At 42.4% G+C, this 17,720-nt stretch overlaps 1 protein-coding gene across 3 annotated transcripts in view; it reads right to left on the bottom strand.

The window, feature by feature from the left end:
* The window catches only part of PINX1 (PIN2 (TERF1) interacting telomerase inhibitor 1), a 74,925-nt gene that overhangs the window by 42,956 nt on the left and 14,249 nt on the right, over positions 1 to 17,720 (bottom strand). For all 3 annotated transcript variants that reach the window (XM_055288477.2, XM_055288468.2, XM_063613577.1), the window contains exon 6: positions 12,151 to 12,227. In XM_055288477.2, coding sequence (XP_055144452.2) covers positions 12,151 to 12,227 — 77 coding nt within the window. The remainder of the gene's footprint in view (positions 1 to 12,150; positions 12,228 to 17,720) is intronic.

Here is a 17,720-nt window from a genome sequence, read left to right as displayed (position 1 = left end):
TATAGAATGCTTTTGTTTTCCATCAGAAAACAACCAAAAATTGTTACAGGAAATGTTATTATTGTACACTATTTGGCTTGGCAGGGTATGATATTTACATAGCACTAAAAATATAAACCCCAAATAACAAATTCACTAATTATTATACAATACGATCAGTAGTTTGAGTGGTGTAAAGGCCCAGATCTTAATCTACCAAAACAGAAGTCCACATTTTAAAAATTATGACACGAAAAAATGTCAATGCAAGTTATTATTGTAAAATATGAAGGTAAATACCAAATAACTGAAGAAGAACTGAAAGTGCTGTAGGGAGGAGGCTTGTGAGGTGAAGTGGCAAGGATGATTACAGAATGTCTTTCTTTAAAAGCTGTTTCGTAGAGCTTAATTTTTTTTTACATCTAGGTACACGTATTACTTTGATTAAAAAATAACAAGCATTTAACACATACTCTCTTTGTATGAGTCATTGTTCAAATGCTTTATGTGATCTCATTTAATTCTGACAACAGTACTAATAGATGATGTTACTATTATCCCTGTTTTAAGATACGAAAATTAAAGTACAGAGAGGTTACACAGCGTGTCTAGTAGCACAGTGCTATCAACTGATAGAGCCAGGATTTTAACTCGCGCAACGTGGACCAGAATCTGGAGATCTTAACTCGGAAGGAAGCCAGGAAAAGACAATTTCATCTTGGAAAAAACAATCTGATTTTCACCTATTGGTAAACTGAGATAGTCAAAACCAATCAGCCTATCTGACATGAATAAGTAGGAAGCATTTATTTTCTCATATCTAAAATCCTATATTTTTCTATCAACAACACAAAAACACAGCCTAAAAAGCAAGAGCAGCAGAAAAGGAAAAGTTGGAAAAAAAATTGCACTCACACAAACTGTAGTTAAAAAATGACTAAGTTTCCTTGATATATGAATTTGTTGGAAAACCATTTATCAACAGCCTGTTTCTCTCTAGCAGAGTCCCTCAAGCCGAGAGCCATGTCATTCCCCTTTGACTGATTAATTAGCCAATCAGGGGACATTTTTCATTGTGAGGTATGATGGTTTATTTCAGCTAATGTTTGGTCTCTAATGGCGACACATTAAAGCCAACTCGGCTATTTTAGCCCTGTGGAGTGACCAAAAGGAAAGAACAGAAGATAAATCAAAAGAGCTCCCTTCAGTTCCCCTTCAGTCCTTAACAAAACCCCTAAGGAGCAAGTGGCTGGAGGGAAGATCCTCTACCAATAAAGAGAAAGAACAAATAAAAGAAAGGCACACATGTCTTCAAGCGAAAGAGTAGCCTTCCTGCTTCTGAAGGGCAATAATTTATCTGTTGATTTACAGACCACTGATAGAACAGGCCCCCAAAAGTCAATATTTAGCCCTTCTTCCTTTTATCAAAAGCTGTGCTCAGTAGAAAATCTAGCTCTGTAATGCTTCTTACTCACGGGGCTGATGTTCCCTGCACTCTGAATTAGAAGATGCTGTGAGTAACCCATCTCAAGCACTATTCACACCAAAGTCACTCCAGCCAGCCAATATCCCACTGCACTGTGGGTTCTCTAAGCTGCTTACCTGTCCCTATGCTGTGAGGGCATTGAAAACACAAAGAAGTAGAAGTTCAAGGGGAGGACAGATGGGAATATTCACATATCCAGGACAAGAAGCACATGTTCAACATGTCCACTGACAGCACACTTATCAAGGCAGGTCTAAGGAGCTGGTCTTTGCTATGCAATCACACACTTTATCATCACCATCCTCATTCATCACTCTTATTTTATGAATCTTGGAAGCTGTGTTAGTCTGTTTTTGTAATGCTATAAAGAAATACGTGAGGCTGGGTAATTTATGAAGTAAAGAGGTTTGATTTTGGCTCACAGTTCTGCAGGTTGCACGGGAGGTGTGCCGCTGGCATCTGCTCCTGGTGAGGCCTCGGGAAGCTCCCAATCATGGTGGAAGGAGAAGGGAGAGCCAGCCCATCACATGGTGAGATGGCAGGAGGAGGTGCCAGGCTCTTAAACAACCAGATCTTGTGTGAACTCAGAGTGAGAACTCATTCATTATCATGAGGATATCAAGTCATGCATAAGGGATCCGTCCCAACAACCCAAACACCTCCTACCAGGCCACACCTCCAACACTGGGGATTACAATTCAACATGGGGTTTGGAGGGGACGGACACACGTCCAAACCATATCAGAAGCCTTCAGACAAGACACTACTGTTTCCTTCCTTCCCAACTGATTTAACGATGACTTCCACATTGCCAGTTATATTCCTGGACCCCATTGGCATTTGTGTTTGAGGCCGGGACGAGTCGCTGCTCATGCTGCTTTTGCCTTTTGATGCCTTGTCCAGCCAGAGAACTCCCGCCCTTCAGGCCTAGCTCAATTTCCAATTCTGTGTGTCTGTGCCTCCTGACAGACTCAGTGAGCATTAGCAGCTCCCTGCCTGTGTTCCCACATTGTTTAAGGCATATTTCAACAAATGAATTCAATTCAGCAAGAACCTTACTGAGAACCCACTCCATGCCAGGCATAGTTCTAGATACGAGGAAATATAAAAATTCCTGCCCTCACGGTGATCCCAGTCTCCTAAGGGAAGGCAGGCAGTCAACAAGGGAACCACCGAGCACGTCAGCAGGTGCTCACTACTGTGAAGGAAAACAAGTAACCAAATGTCTGTACTTCCACCCAAAACTGCAGAGAACATGGTATTAGAAGGTTATTGCCTTAGTCATTACTTATCTTCAACATCAATTACACAAAACTGATGCGTTATGAGGTCCTCTACCACTGCTGTAATGGGAAAATGGCAGACAGGAGTCACTTCACTAGAGGGCTTTGAGAAGGACGTGCGTCTCAGCAATGACCCTGTTTACTCACTACGTTTATATTAAATATTGTGACTATGCACACATAGACACAATTTTCTCAGTTCTAAAGGATGTTTCATAGAAGTTATTATTGGCCATTTTAAACTGTGAGAGTGTTGGTGCTGACTGTGATGACAGTGGTCTCAGCAGCAGCAGCTAAGATGCACTGGGCATTTACTATGTGCTGGGCACTTCGCTGAGAGTTTTACGTGGCTTACCATCTAATCTTCCCTGGATCTTTTATTATCCCCATTTACAAATGAAGAAGCTGGGGCTCAGAGAGATTAAATAACTTGCCCCAAATCACACAGTCTTCAAACTACTCTTGGGCCCAAATGCAGGCATATGAAACTCTCAAGTGCCTATTCACAACACTATATGGCCCTGAATGAGTTGCCCTTTAGAAGAAACTAGAGTAGAACATTTATTAGATGACCTGATTTCCTCATTCTACTGGCTCAGATGGTTCTACCAGGTATATATATTTGACACCAGGTATCAATGTCTAATCATAGAACCACAGGAAGACAAATCTTGAGACAGCCATTTCAGTTATCCACACAACAAACCATCCTGACACTCAGTGGCTTCAAACATAACACCCATTTCCCTGTTCACATTATTTCTGTGGGTTAGCAATTCAAGGAAGGGCTGGGCTGGCCAGTCCTGGCTCAGGGTCTCTCACGTGGATATTGTCAAAAGGGGAGAGCTGGCAGAGCAGGGAGCTGGCCAGGCACCCACTCCCCAGGCAAGCTCGGGGTGCCTGCATAGCTCACTGATCATGGTCTCTCCATGGAGGCTTGCTTGGGCACTGGGCCTCCTCACAGCCTGGGGCTCGGGGCAGCTGGACTATTTACCTGAAAGCCTCAAGAGCAAGTGTTCCAGCCAACGAGGCCTCAGAAGTCACCTGGAACCCTACTACTAGACTGTCATGGCTACAAGCAAGTTCCAGGCCCGCCTGGGTAGACGGGAGGGGGCCAGACTCCACCTACTGGTGTGGAGGTGGTAAGAGCCCACTTAGAAGAGCATGTGGAATGGGAGGTATCACTGAGGCCATCTTTGGAAAACAGAATCTGCTACACAAACATGTAACTCAAGACTCATTTACAGATAACTGAGTTTACAGATAAAATAGGGACACCCTACCACAAGGTGAAGGTAACTTCACCTTGACACTCAACAGTTCCAGTTACTCTTTTAAGTCTTGAATCTGCTAAGACAGATGACTTGCTATTTTACCTGAAGTCTATTTGATCTCTTGTTTGGACACATCAAGAGTCTTTCACATTCATCTACTGGATAAAGCGCATAAGTAGATAAAGCCAAAATTGCTCAAGTATGTAAGAATCAAGAAGAATCCAAGTAATGTTCTCTTCTTGGTTGTCGAGGAAAACGTAAAACTTCATGTAAAGACTTAAACCTGCCAGCACCATTTCAAATGTGATCATTTCACGTGTTCTCTTTCCTCCAGAATGAGAGAAGGTCAGAGCTGGAAGGGCTTGAATGCATTTAGCTGGGACTCTTGCCTACTACCAGAACCTGCACAGGGTGCTCCCCAGGAGGCGTGTGCTGTGGCCAGCAGCTCTGCCAGCCCATGCAGGCTGCTTCCTTTTCCTGAGTTGTTACCTTTCTATGAATTTCATCGGTCAGGACTAGTTCTTCCTTTGTCCAAACTGTCACCCTGATAACCACACCCAATTCTTCCATCTGTTTCTGGCATAACATGCTTTCCAGACGCCACTGTCCCCAAAGCCAATTCCCTGAAGGTACTCCTTGAAAACATGACACCCAGGCCTGTACAGAGCCGTTCAAGCACAGTCACCTGTGAGGAACACAAGCTACCAGTCTGTTGCTTTCAGCAAGTGAGCACAGCCTCCCTGACACCACCAAGCCTGCGCTCAGGACAGGTGCCACCGGACATAATTTGGCTTAGGTTAAACTTGTGGTCAGGATACATGTCCTACCTTCTAACTAATTTTCATCTAGCTGCTACCAAATTAGATCTTTCTAGAACTAAATGAGACTGTACGTATCTTCATAAACTTTCACTTTAAAGCAATGAAAATGTTTTGGCCAACTGTCCCAGCTCACAGAGATCATTTTGAATCAGGATTCAGTTATCAACGGTCAAAATGATGACAAGAATTACTGAAGTCATCACTGTTGGGAAAAAAATGAATTTCGGAACTCAAATGTACTAACTGGCTTGTTTGTGGGCTTATATGTCTCCCTAACTAAAAGGTTCTTAATTAGATTACTTTGGTGTCCAGATGTGGAGTGGGGGGAGGGTGGAGCGATGGGTGCAGGAAGGGGGGTCCATATCGTATAAACCCCTCTTGAAACTCACCTAACCATAAATGTCGGGTATCAGTGTGAAAATTCAGAACAAAAGGAGAAACGCCGTTGAATTAAAAGGCACTTGAAAAACTAAGGCAATAAAGAGACTCTTCTCAATGATCTTCCCCATGAGGAACTTAAGGCATTGAATCCAACCAGAACAATGAATGGTCCAAAATACCTCATGAATTCCACCAAGCAAAACAAACGCGTCTACTTGGAATTCGTTTTCAGACTGGATAATCAGCAAGCAATGGGGGAAAAAAAGCAGATTGACAAAGAGATGAGAAAGGAACACAAACTGCAAAGAAGTCATGCTTTGCCTCAAAAAGCAAAAGCCAGCAGAAGAATTTCAAGGAAAATGATTATTGATTTGGTATCCTGAGAGAGTGAAACTCTCAGGAGAGTTCTAATTCAATCAGGTTAGAGAAGTGAAGAAACGGACAATTATTTTGCCAGGAGCCCATGCCAGAAGCATGCTAAACAGAGAAACGAAGTGAGAATGCTGGTAACACATTCTCCATCCTCACTCCGGTTTTGGAGTATTTTCTCTAGTGATAAGGCTCAATCCGGAAACGAGCTGGAGAGAGGAAGGAAACTGGGAAGGTGGGGGAGGGAAAAAAATGAGAGAGGGAAAAAAAAAAAAAAGAGTAGCAGGAAGTTCAACCAGATAGGAACTGATGGAATTTGTTTTTCAGTGTCTCCAACTTCAAATTGCAAACGAACTGAGAAAAGACACATGCTCATGTACACAAGCCCCGGCAGGCACTGGCCAGCACAAGTACTTGCCACAGGTCTCCAGGGGCCCTGGGAACCTCAATTCATTATCTTCGATCATTTCTTTGTCTCCACAGAAAGTGCACACATCTCCAATTTCGGTGCACTCCAAACCAGAGTTATTATCTTCCAATCAATACACAACAAAAATGGTGGGAAAAGGAAGAACTTGGAAATTAGAAATGTGCAACCAGCCGTCCCCACACAGAACAGTTTATGAGAAGTTTTCTGAGCAACTGGCAGTTCGTGATGATCTTTCACCGTTGAAGCAAGTCCTTCTGAATAGCCGGATTCCGCAGGGAAACAGCGCCTCCTGACAGCTGCTGTGTCTGGAGGAAATAGGAAGCACCAATAAAGTCAGAGGAGAGTCCTTCAAGCAATAGGAATGCTTTATCTTCCGAGCAATGAAAAGCAGCCAGAGCTGTGAAAAACTATTCTAGAGGGAAATGCAAGGTCTGAAAGCCAGTTTCTGGCAAATTGGATTGATTTTTAAAAACATAAAATGGTGTGAGCAAACATTTATTCAATAATCCTTTCTCAAAAATCCACGAGTAGATTGTGCATGGCGTGGAATATAGATTATGAGTATTTCCCACTCTCAGAGAAGAAATACTTATTGATTAGAACATTTCAAAAGGAAAAGACATTTCAAATATCAACCATGACGCTATACAAACCATGGTTTTTATGGTAACGAAGTCCATTTTTTAAAAAGAGAAGAATGATGAGGCTTCAACTAACTGAATCCCTACCACGTGCCAAGCACTGGAGCCAGTCACATGCTGGGGACCCAGAAATGAGAACACAAATCCTCCCTAAGGTGTTTGCTGGCCAGTTATGCCACAAATGAAAAAGTCCACATGTAAAACACAGTGAGGCAATTTCTTCTTTTTCTTCCTTGTTTTTTTTTTTTGAGACAGGATCTCCCTCTGTCACCCAGGCTGGAGTGCGGTGGCGTGATAATATAGCTCACTGCAGCCTCAATCTCCTAGACTCAAGCAATCCTCCCATCCCCAGCCTCCTGAGTAGCTGAGACTACAGGTGGATGCCACTGAGCCTGGCTAATTTTTTAAATTTTTTGTAGAGACGGTGTCTCACTACATTGCCCAGGCTGGTTTCAAACTCCTGAGTTCAGGCAATTCTCCTGCCTCGGCCTCCCAAAATGTTGGGATTATAGGCACGAGCCACTGCGCCCAGCTAGCAATTTCTTCATTAGATGCAAAAACGTCAGAGAGAGGACAGAAAGCATGATTTAAGTTTCATAAACACGTCCTGGAAATCCTGCATTTAGCTTGGATTGTTGTTTCGCTTTGATATAATTTTCTTTTAATTTCTATACATTATATTCAAAATAATTAAGAGAGCACATTCTTTACTTGGCATAGTTTGTTCCACTACACAACATAAAGCTCATTCCTACTATGCTCACAAAAAAAATTTACATTTTAAGTAATTTTTTTTTGAATGAATACTTTTAAATGCATAGTCTTAGATTTTAAAGCTTTTTTTTGGACCAAGGACACCTTCAAAAATCCAATGAAAACTGCACGTGCGCCCACACGTTTTGCATGCAATTTAAAGGAGGTCACAAACTCACTATAGTGAGTGTACCCTGAGATACTGCCAACACCATGAGCTCTCCAATACCAGCACGCTACAGATGACAAAACTTGTCACGATACCACTTTGTACTTACATATCACTTCACAGTTTAACATACCCCTGAAATTATTAAGTAAATGATTTAACCAATTGGAGTGAACTTTAAAGACATCAAATGATTTGATCTCTACAAGGAGTTCTCTAAAGACTCATAAAATAGAAAATAACACTGAGCATGGCTAAGTGCAGGAAGTAGATCATGGAAACGACAACTGGCCTTTAGCACTGGGTAGTGACCCCTGCAGATCTGAGCAGCCTCAGCATCAAACTGAGAGACCATGTGGTCTGTACACACGATATTCTACTCCTAATCAGACAATTCTGTCGGCAGCTGTGGTTGCCAGGGTCACGGGCAGTGTTGGAGGGGTATGCAACTATGATTGGGATTAGCATGAGGGAGGCCTTGGTGGTAATGAAATAGTTCAGGATCTTCACTGAGATAATAATGGTTACACAATCCACAAATGTGATAAAGGGGCACAGAGCTATATGAGCAGATGGTACCAATGCCAATTTCCTGGTTTCATCATCTTGTACTGTAGTTATGTAAGATGTAACCACTGGGGAAAACCAGATGAAGGGTACACAGAACCCCTGTACTATCTTTGCAACATCCTGTTCATCTATAAAAAGTTAAGGAAAAAACCCTCATGACTATTAATCAAGAGCTGCAGATGTTTCTTTGATATAAATATATTCAGATCATCCAGTTCAATAGAGAGACGAAAAAATACACAAGAAACACAACATCTATGCTCCAGATGCTCAAGCTCTTTCTTAATTCAGCCTCCAGCCAACAGGGAAGTCAAGTCTTTCCTCAGGCTGGCCCGGACACCTGGTCACATGCTTGTCAACCCCTAACAGCTCACCTCTGACTAGAGGTAAGGTAAAGAAGTTTTGAAATTTAAACCATTATTTTCCACAAAATAGCAACAGCCAATCATTTTCCCACAAAGTCACGATACAGCATCAACCACTGGTGTCTCTGGTGAAGCTCAACAGAAGCTGCTAAGGCCTAACTAACCCCCTTCGATGTAGATTTTTTGTTAAATGAGAAAGAGTTCATTAACTTCGGCAGGACTGCTGTATAGGAGAAAGAATGCTGATTTTGGAATTGGAGGGACACAGGTTTAAAGCCCACGTGTGCCATTTTGGAGCGTTCTAACAATTCTCTCTGTGCCTCAGTTTCCTCACTGCTACAGAGGGGATACTGATGTTTACATGACAGGACTGCTGTGAGGATGAAATGAGAAAAATCCAGCACAGGGTTTGGCACACCGGTGCTTAATAAAATTGGAATTCTAAGATGGCAGTCAGGAGCTGTAGAAATTAAAATCAGTAGGCTTCGCTGAATGCAAGGGTGATGCTGTTACCCAAGCCAAGAACGTGGTTAACGCCAAGGTTCTGGAACTCTGGATGCTGAAGACAGATTAGCGCCAGCACCTAACTAGAGCACCCACAGAGCTACTGCTACCTTAACGGCCCGCACTACCATGATTTCCAGGACACTGGAGGTAGCTGACTTCCAGCAACACCTTGGCCTCTGCAACGCCAAATATAAAACCAGGCTGATGCGGCTATGAGAGTCAAGCAAAGCAAAAACATGCAACATTCCCGCCAACTGAGGATGGGAGCCGAAAGAGGTTGTATTTTCAAACAAATCTGATCAAAGGCCTCCTGCCTATGACTATAAGGGCTGTTGTAACTAACAAGGTAAGGTTTCTCAGCAATAGTCTACTGAAGGAAGGTACCGGTATACCTCAATAAAAGCAAACTTAACATATGAAAATCCACGTGGATGTCAAAGATAAATGTACAGGTCATTTTGCTTTATAGAAAGATATTCTGTTTGTCTTAAATGTGATTACATTTAAATAGATTCTGTTTTCTGCACACATGCGGGCATATATCAAATGGAAAATACTGCCTAGACGCGACCTCCTCACTGTGGCACACACGCCAGCAGCAGCGTCACCTGGGAGCTCCTCGGATGGGGATGTACAGGCTCTCAGCCCCCGCCCAGGCTTCCTGAGTTGGAATCTGCAGTTTGACAAGGAAGACTTGTACACATGGCAGGAACTGAGGAGCTCTGTCCTCAGGGTTACTCACGACCCGGAAGCCAGAAGCTCTCAGTACAGCTGCATGGCAGGCTTTCCCCATGTTCTCAACCCTCGTTCCTTACTGAACATCAGAATAACTGCTGCAACAGTTGGGGAGGTATTGAAAAAAAATTTTTTTAATTTTTCTCCTTTTGTAATACAGATACCTGGACCCTGATCCAAGATTTAATTTAATTGGTCTTGGGCAGAACCCTGGCATTAGCGTTTGTTTAAAGCTCATTAGACAATGCCAGGACGACCTTGTTGAGAACTATGGCTACAGACGGAGAGCAGGGCCTGGAAGAAGACCGCCTCACCAACAGGTAGGACCTAAACTTATCACTGGAAGAAAACACTGAACTGGAAGAGAGAGAGAAAGATGTGAGTAATGGAAATCTTGCACAAAACACCACGTTGCATCAAGTTTGATCATCTCCACACACACTGGACCAAAAGAGATTTTCCTGGGGCTAGCATTAGGGAACTGCTTTTGAAGCTCCTCAAACACAGGTGGGTGTCTCACTTTAATAAAAGTTAGCTACCAAAGAGTCAAGTAACACCACACAGTGTTGAAAACCTCAAGGCACTCAACACCAATAAATTCTCAAACAGAAATCTGCCAGAGGATCAGAAACCTCTGATCTCTTACAACTAAGAGCTTTCTGCACCAAACACATAAATTCTCTTAAAGTTCTACAAAAGCCCACAAGTAATATTTCCCTCCCTGATCTATTCAACTGTACATTTTCAAAGACGGTGTCCGGGAAGGCAAAGGCTGGGGGTGGTGGGTGAGCGGCAGGCAGAAGAGAGAGGATCAATGTGCGGGGATATGGAAACGCCAGTACAGAAGGCACGTGAGCCCCACGGGGCTGGGGAGATGGGGGTTATCTCAAGGTATGGGAGGGACAAGGAGTTGATACAAAGGCTCAGGGTGTGATTGTGGGGTGGGGGCAGCTGTCGGGCAGAGCAAAGGAGATGGAGTGCAAGAGGCGCAGAAATGGAATTCTAGTTCTACCTGAGGAGATGCAGACGACTGAAAGAGTCAAGGAAGTGGGGCTGGAGAGGAGGCTGGGATAAGCCAGAGGCCACGTCCTCAGTGATCAAGGAAGAGTGGCCTACTCCAGGTCTCACGGTGAGCACTGAGGGCAGAGGTGCAACCAGAAGCCAACCTGTCTGACCAAAGCTCTTTCCAGCAGCCCCTTGTGAAGGAGCAGCCGGCATGGCCTGATGTCAGAGCGGTTCCTCCCTAGTGACCACTGCCTATCCCATGACTCAGCATAGTCCACGCAGGCACCAAAGCCAGGTATCCTCTCCCAGCCTGCTGCTTCCATCTGCTAAGGGTGCAGGGGCAGACAAGGGCTAAAAGACCTGAGAATTTAGTCCCAATCTGCAGAGGGAATCACCAAATGAGACTTCTAACCACTGGTAATTCTGAACTCTCTAAAAATTATTACTATTAAGAAATAAATATCTACCACCCTAGAAATAAAGATTTCTGTCAGTCTGGAAAAATGCCAGGAATCAATAAACCAAGTCTTCTTTTTTGTTCTATGGTCACCAAGGGCCCTGGCTACAAACCAATAAAAGAACATCAGTACAACATACCAGATTAGCTGAGTAATAGTGGTCACAACCATATATTCCAGATTTTCTCAGACAATGCCAGTTCTAAATATTTTTAGCCTGTTATTTTTGGAAATCCATAATCCTAATATATGTCAAACTATATCCAGGGCTGTCTCTTACACTTAAAAACGGCACACAAAATTCTTTGCAATATTATACAGCCCAATTTAATAATTAGAATAAATTATGGAGTTCATCCATTGAGGGTGTAGTTTAGTCACCCCATTCTTTTCTTCTAGTTGTAAGGCAAATAATATTGTAAAACAGAGGAAACACCCCATCAAACCCCCTTATAGATGGTGCTGATCTAGCGCTGTCTCAAATGATGTTAGAATGGGACAGGCTGGTTCTAGAGAATGAAGGTGACATGCTTCCTCCCACCTCCATTCCAAATGGAGTAATGCAGTTTGAGCAGAACGGACAAAATCCCTCCCCTTCTTGGCCACGGAAGAGATATTTTCCCCTCTGATTATATCGGCAAGGGGTATTCTTCCCCAAGTTTAATCTAGTCCTCACACCAAAACAAAAAGAACAAAAGCCAAACACCAGAAAACACTTATTCTTGTTTTTTTAAGATTCCTTATAAAACATATTATCTACCCACTAATATTATTAAAAGGATCATATCTAGGTTGTGCATGAAGCCTCCAAAGTGTTTTGGAAACTGTCAGAAAAGTACTGGTCATACATAGAAACAGTCCTATACACAGGTGAAAATCAGACAGTATTAAAGCGGAACACGGAAACTGCACGTGGCTTTCTACCTCGGGAGTCTTCTTGCTCTGTCTTTTCCCAAAAATGCAGTCAAGATCTGTTTTGCTCCGAGATGACAGATCCTTCCCTAGAAAAACAAGGTGATGCTTTTCAGTAAGACCGTTCTTCCTAAAGGAACGAGCGCAGACGCGAACTATGCAGCACCTCAAAGGAAAACGGCTTTCGGGAAAGAAAGAAACAATTTTATAACTACTGACTTTCTACCCACTTTTTCATTCAACTCTTTCATTAGTAAACAAAATTAATTAAATTTTAAAACCAAGTAAATGTTTTAGAACCAGAACTCTTGACATTCTCTTAATTGCAGAAACAACCTAGAGCATACTGACTGCAAGGAAAGCTAAATTCTACAGCTCACCCTACTCCTGGTATGCCCTCAAGGTGCAATTCCTGGGTCTCTGGGTTCCTCATTTAGAAACAGATCTCATTTGCTTCAGAGACATGAGCTACTTACTTAGAAGATTATGAAATACAGACGAAAAAATACTACTAGATACACAGCTCCAAACTCCACATATGCACATGAATGAGAATGTATCATATTTGACACACAGGACCTTAATAATTAACGCAACAAATAGAAATTCTAAAGGAATATATGTAAATAAAAAATACTGTATAAGGGAGACAGGGTTTCAGATTTTTCTTCTTAAAATGTTCTTTACTGCTCTAGCTATATTGTCTGTAAATAAAAGGCTACACAGAGAGAGCAGGAAATTAAATGGCTCTATGGTTCTTATTTAAAACACTAAACTCTTTAATTTCAAACCCACAAACCAACTAATTTAAAATTCACTTCTTTGGTATTTCCACTTCTACCCAATAATCCTCTGTGAGCAGTCGGCCAAATCTATTCCCATTTGTCAACTGCATGGTAAATGCATTTTAAAACGTAACTACTCCATGTAAAGGCTTGAGGCTCTGGGCGAGGGAGGTTCTGAGTCAGACACAGGAATGTGAGTTTCACGCTGGAAGCCAAGTTCCACCATCACAGACTCACTTGTCTTCCTGGTTTCCTGTAGCACATTGACTTGGCAAAGTAATGTCATGACCCAGAAGGTTCTAGTTCACTGACTATCACTGGGGCACTTAAATATGATATTGCTCAGTGACTCCGTGAAATTAAAAAAACAAAACACCCTTCAATTTAATGCAAAAGCAGGTGCCAAAACCAGTTTCCTAGGCAGCAGTACCAGATGAAGTGGCCCAGGCGGTATGACCTGTTCCTGCCAGGAGGGCAGGCTCCTCTGGGCTCTGCCTGCTGCTCTCCTTCCTACCTGAGCTTGACACTAAGCCCTCCTGCTTCTGATTTGTGATTAAATAGGACCTACACAGAAAGACCCAAAGGAAAACCTACTTAAGAATAGACGATGCACATCACAGATAGGGTAGAAAATGAACTGGGAAAGTGCGGAAGAAAACTGGTTGCAGTGGGAAGAGGTGGACAAGCTCATCGGAAGTGTAGAGATGTCCTCACAGCTTTGCTGCCAACACAACCCATTTTCCAATGCAAAGCACAATTTGTACTTCAGAAAAGGCAGCTGTACTTAATTCAAAATGTGTACTGGCCATCTACCCCTAACCTATCCTCTGGAATACAGACACTCTAGAAAATGCAAATTAAGATCTCTTTCACAGCAATTTGACTAAAAGAAATGCTAGACGGATTAAGAAAGAGAGGGTACATGCGATATCACAGTTCTAAAACACGATGTCAAAATATGAACACACAGAGATTCAAAACAGATCTGAAAGTCAAAGGGAAAACTGTCAAGCTGGCAGAGACAGTAAGCTACACCAATGAAGGTGCAACTGTGTCTAAAGTTTTGTTGATGGATTCTTGTACCAGAAATTTTTATCCTTTAGCAAAGTTCACTTAAGTAAACATAGAAACCAGGATTGTTACAGGCCTTGCTCTGGATTTGATCTGGAAAACAAGAACACACAGAAGAAAGAAGAGTCAAAGACCAGTGGAAAGGAACAAAAAAGGTGGATAAAAAGGTGAAGATGGAAGTAACCTTGAGACAGTTACTAATTAATGGTCCTGATGGAAAGCTTATAAACACCAGGAAATTATGGCCACTTTTGAATAAATACCACAAATTTAAAAAGCATTTAAAAAGCTTACTTGTTTCAGTTCTGAATTATGGTCAAATCATACAAAATACTGTTGATAAACCCAGAGAAAATGACAATTAAGAAAACTGAATAGGAAACAGATCTATCTGGATTTGGTTCATCTATTAGTCTTCAGTGAGTAACATTTCCAGAAGCAGTAAGAAAGGCCTCCAAGAGTCAAACTGAAAGTTCTGGCAAGGATGAGCAGGTGCTTTCACGGAAGAACACTCTGTTTAGGATCGTTTTTGCTGCTGGTCTAATAATCATGATTATCAGCTTCCCAGTCTATCAGAGCAGCTACTGGGAAGGGAGGAACATTACTGCTATAGTCAGGCACATTTACAATACCAAGAAGTCCACACGGGAGGCAACCAAAACTTTTACAGGCACGAGAACTTAGGAATCAAGATGATTTGGAAACAGTTTAGCAATAACCCAACAAGCTGTATTAGAACTGAGGCTCAAAACACCAACTCTATGGAAAAGCAGAGTTGAGCTGCCAAGAGAACACACGCAAAGGGCAAGGAATATGTTTGCTAAAATAAAAAAACACTTAGGGCTTATGTAGGTAGCTTCAATAGTTTAGAAAATTCATTTGCATTATTCAATCAAGAAGGACAAATAAAATGACATACTTTTTTATTTTTTTAAATTGCAAACACACAGAACTGGCAGTCAACCGAGGGCAGAAGATAAGGGTAACTCCACTAAAAGACACCGTAAACCAGGAAAGTGGAAAGAGTCAGTGTGGGTGACAAAGGTCAGATCCTAATAACCAATAATAAGAGTCAGAATTTTCAAAAAGCCTACAAGGTGCTACCTGATATTTATTTAACTGTCAAAAGAATCAGAAGAGGCAACTGAATGCTCATCTCTACCAGTGTGCGACTGAGGGGCGGGGCTGACTGCACTGTGAATACCAATTCTGTATTTTCCGACCAGGATGCCGAGCACCTGAACATGTGTTAGGCATGTAGTTTCCATGTTTAAGAAGCACATAACACAGCCCAAACTCTCATAGGATTAAGAAGTCTGCAAGATTCCCAGGATAAAGCTGCATAATTACAGTTTATGCAACTTTCATCCAACGACTGCATAACTGAGGGGAGGAAGCACTGCTCGCCTGCTCTCCTGCCAGCGTCTCACCATCCAGTCAGAAAACCTCAAAAACGGCTTTGTATCGATTGACATTTTCTCCTCTATCTGCAGACATCTTTTGCATTAAAAAAAAAAAACAAAAACAAAAAACCACAAAGAGGGAGTTGAGCCTTGAAATAAGTATGGATAAAACTGACTTTTAAAATTATACAATAAATTAGCCCAAGTTAGAATTATAAACTCAGGACCAGGAAAAGGAATAATTATATATCAGAACTAAAACGATATAACCAACCAGGTGCAGTGGCTCACACCTGTAGTCCCAGCACATTGGGAGGCTAAGGCAGGAGGATCACTTGAGCCCAGAAGGTCAAGTCTGCAGTGAGCTGAGATTGTTCCTCTGTGCTCCAGCCTGGGCAACAGAGTGAGATCCTGTCTCAAAATAAAAATAAAAATAATGATATAGCCGATATTTAGGCAGTAGCAACTTTTACAACACTATTAGCTACTGTAATCTTAACAAAGTAAAATTTTTATCTTCACTCTTACCAAGCTATGTAATATTCCATCTTCCTGTTTGATTTCCCGGACCATACATCAGTTACAATATGAATCATCCTCATCAACTAAGTGAACGAGTTACTGTCATCATCAGCATACCCACTGGTTAAAATCTTTAATATCTATAATGCTGAAAAAGCAAAAGTTCCATAAAATGGGTCATTTCTAATAAATCATAAAACAGAACCTACCTTAGAACTTAATAGTCACTTACAAATGTATCCACACTTTACAGAAGAGGAAACTGAGTCTGAAGGGAAATGGGTAGGTGACTTGTCTGAGCGAGTAATGGCCAGAGTCAGATTTTCTGTGATCTAAGACAGTCCGCCCTAGAGGAAACTTGAAAATAAGTTTGCACGGTGACTGGAAAGCTAGATGGTAAACCATTCTTTTCTTCACTCCCTGAACTTTGCTTCCTTCTCTCTGTCCTACATAGGCACAGTCTGCACGTCCTTCCTGTCTCCACTCCAGCTCTTCTCTGCAATCTGACATTAGATCCAGGACTCTTTCTGTTCTGCATACTGACTCCCTCTTCTCTCCAGGCAAGGCTAATACATACAGAACCCTTGCTGGAAGACAGAAAACAAAGGCACGAGGCACCCAGCAGTCTGACAGGGTCACCCAGCATAGGAGTGGCTTAACTAGAAATAGAAAGCAGATGCTACCGGCATCCACTAGATTAAAGCAGATTACAGAGGCTTATCCCAGCCTCAGCAAACGCTTCAGATGAAATCATGCATGCAGTCTGGCACCAAAGGAAAATTAGAAGATTCTACCTGTAAAAGTGAAAGCATAAAAGGCTGCCACATCATCTGAAAGTTACAGGTCACTGAGTTTTATTCATTTGCTCTGCAACAGCACCTTCTGTGATCTCTAGTTTTTTTCTACAGTCTAATGAAAAAAGAAGTGCTATTTCAGGGATTGGGTATGAAGTGAGCATGTACCCTATCTTCAAAAGGACTGAGGGCCAAGGAAGCCTGTATTCTGTTCCATAGCAGGCTGGGGTGGAGAAGAACCCCAGTCAGAAGGGATACAGGCGACGGCTAAGAAAGTTCCACATGAGAGAAAGAAGGGATGAAGCGAAAGAGCCACGGCTGCTGGAGAGGGAAGGGAGGCGCAGCCTCTCCCTGCACACAATCCCCAATCCACTCATCTCTGCCACGGCCTCTCACCTCAACCAAACCCAGCCCTAACTTTTGGGCTCCTGGCCCTAAATGAAAAGCATCATCAATACTTCAGAGTAGTGGGAATTCCAGCTGCCATTGCTATCCAGGATGGTTCTACAAGTTAAGAGCTTCCCAGCAATGCCATGATATGCATGACATTCAGAGAAGACCAAAGCAAAGAGGTGTGCTTTTCCTGGCATATCAAGGTAGAAACACATCCAACCTCCCAGGGAAGAACCATCAATAGAGACCAGATATCACAGCACCAGCAGCATCATCACGCTTCTTATGTAAACTATGAAATAAGTAGGTTTCTAATTCATGATACCGCTCTACAGGCAAACTAGGGAGTTGATTCTATTAAGTTAAATTGTTTCTTTCCAATGCAAGATCGCCACCTAGTGGCTGAAGAGGACAACCGCACGCACAAATGATTTCACATACTGGGAAGGGGCTGGGGAGATGGTGATGAAGGAATAGGAATTCTCACCCAGTTCTCAAAGGGCTTTCTACCCGACTTGGCAATGACCATGGAATACCTATGCTGTGAAATGGAGAAATTAAGTGGAATAAAGGGTCAACCAGGGAGTGTGCTTTATCACACTGCAGGTCTCAAT

Source organism: Symphalangus syndactylus, chromosome 1, assembly GCF_028878055.3.
Source record: "Symphalangus syndactylus isolate Jambi chromosome 1, NHGRI_mSymSyn1-v2.1_pri, whole genome shotgun sequence".
NCBI lineage: Eukaryota > Metazoa > Chordata > Mammalia > Primates > Hylobatidae > Symphalangus > Symphalangus syndactylus.
Note: the sequence above shows the minus strand (reverse complement) of the source record. Positions and strands in the feature narration are given on the sequence as shown.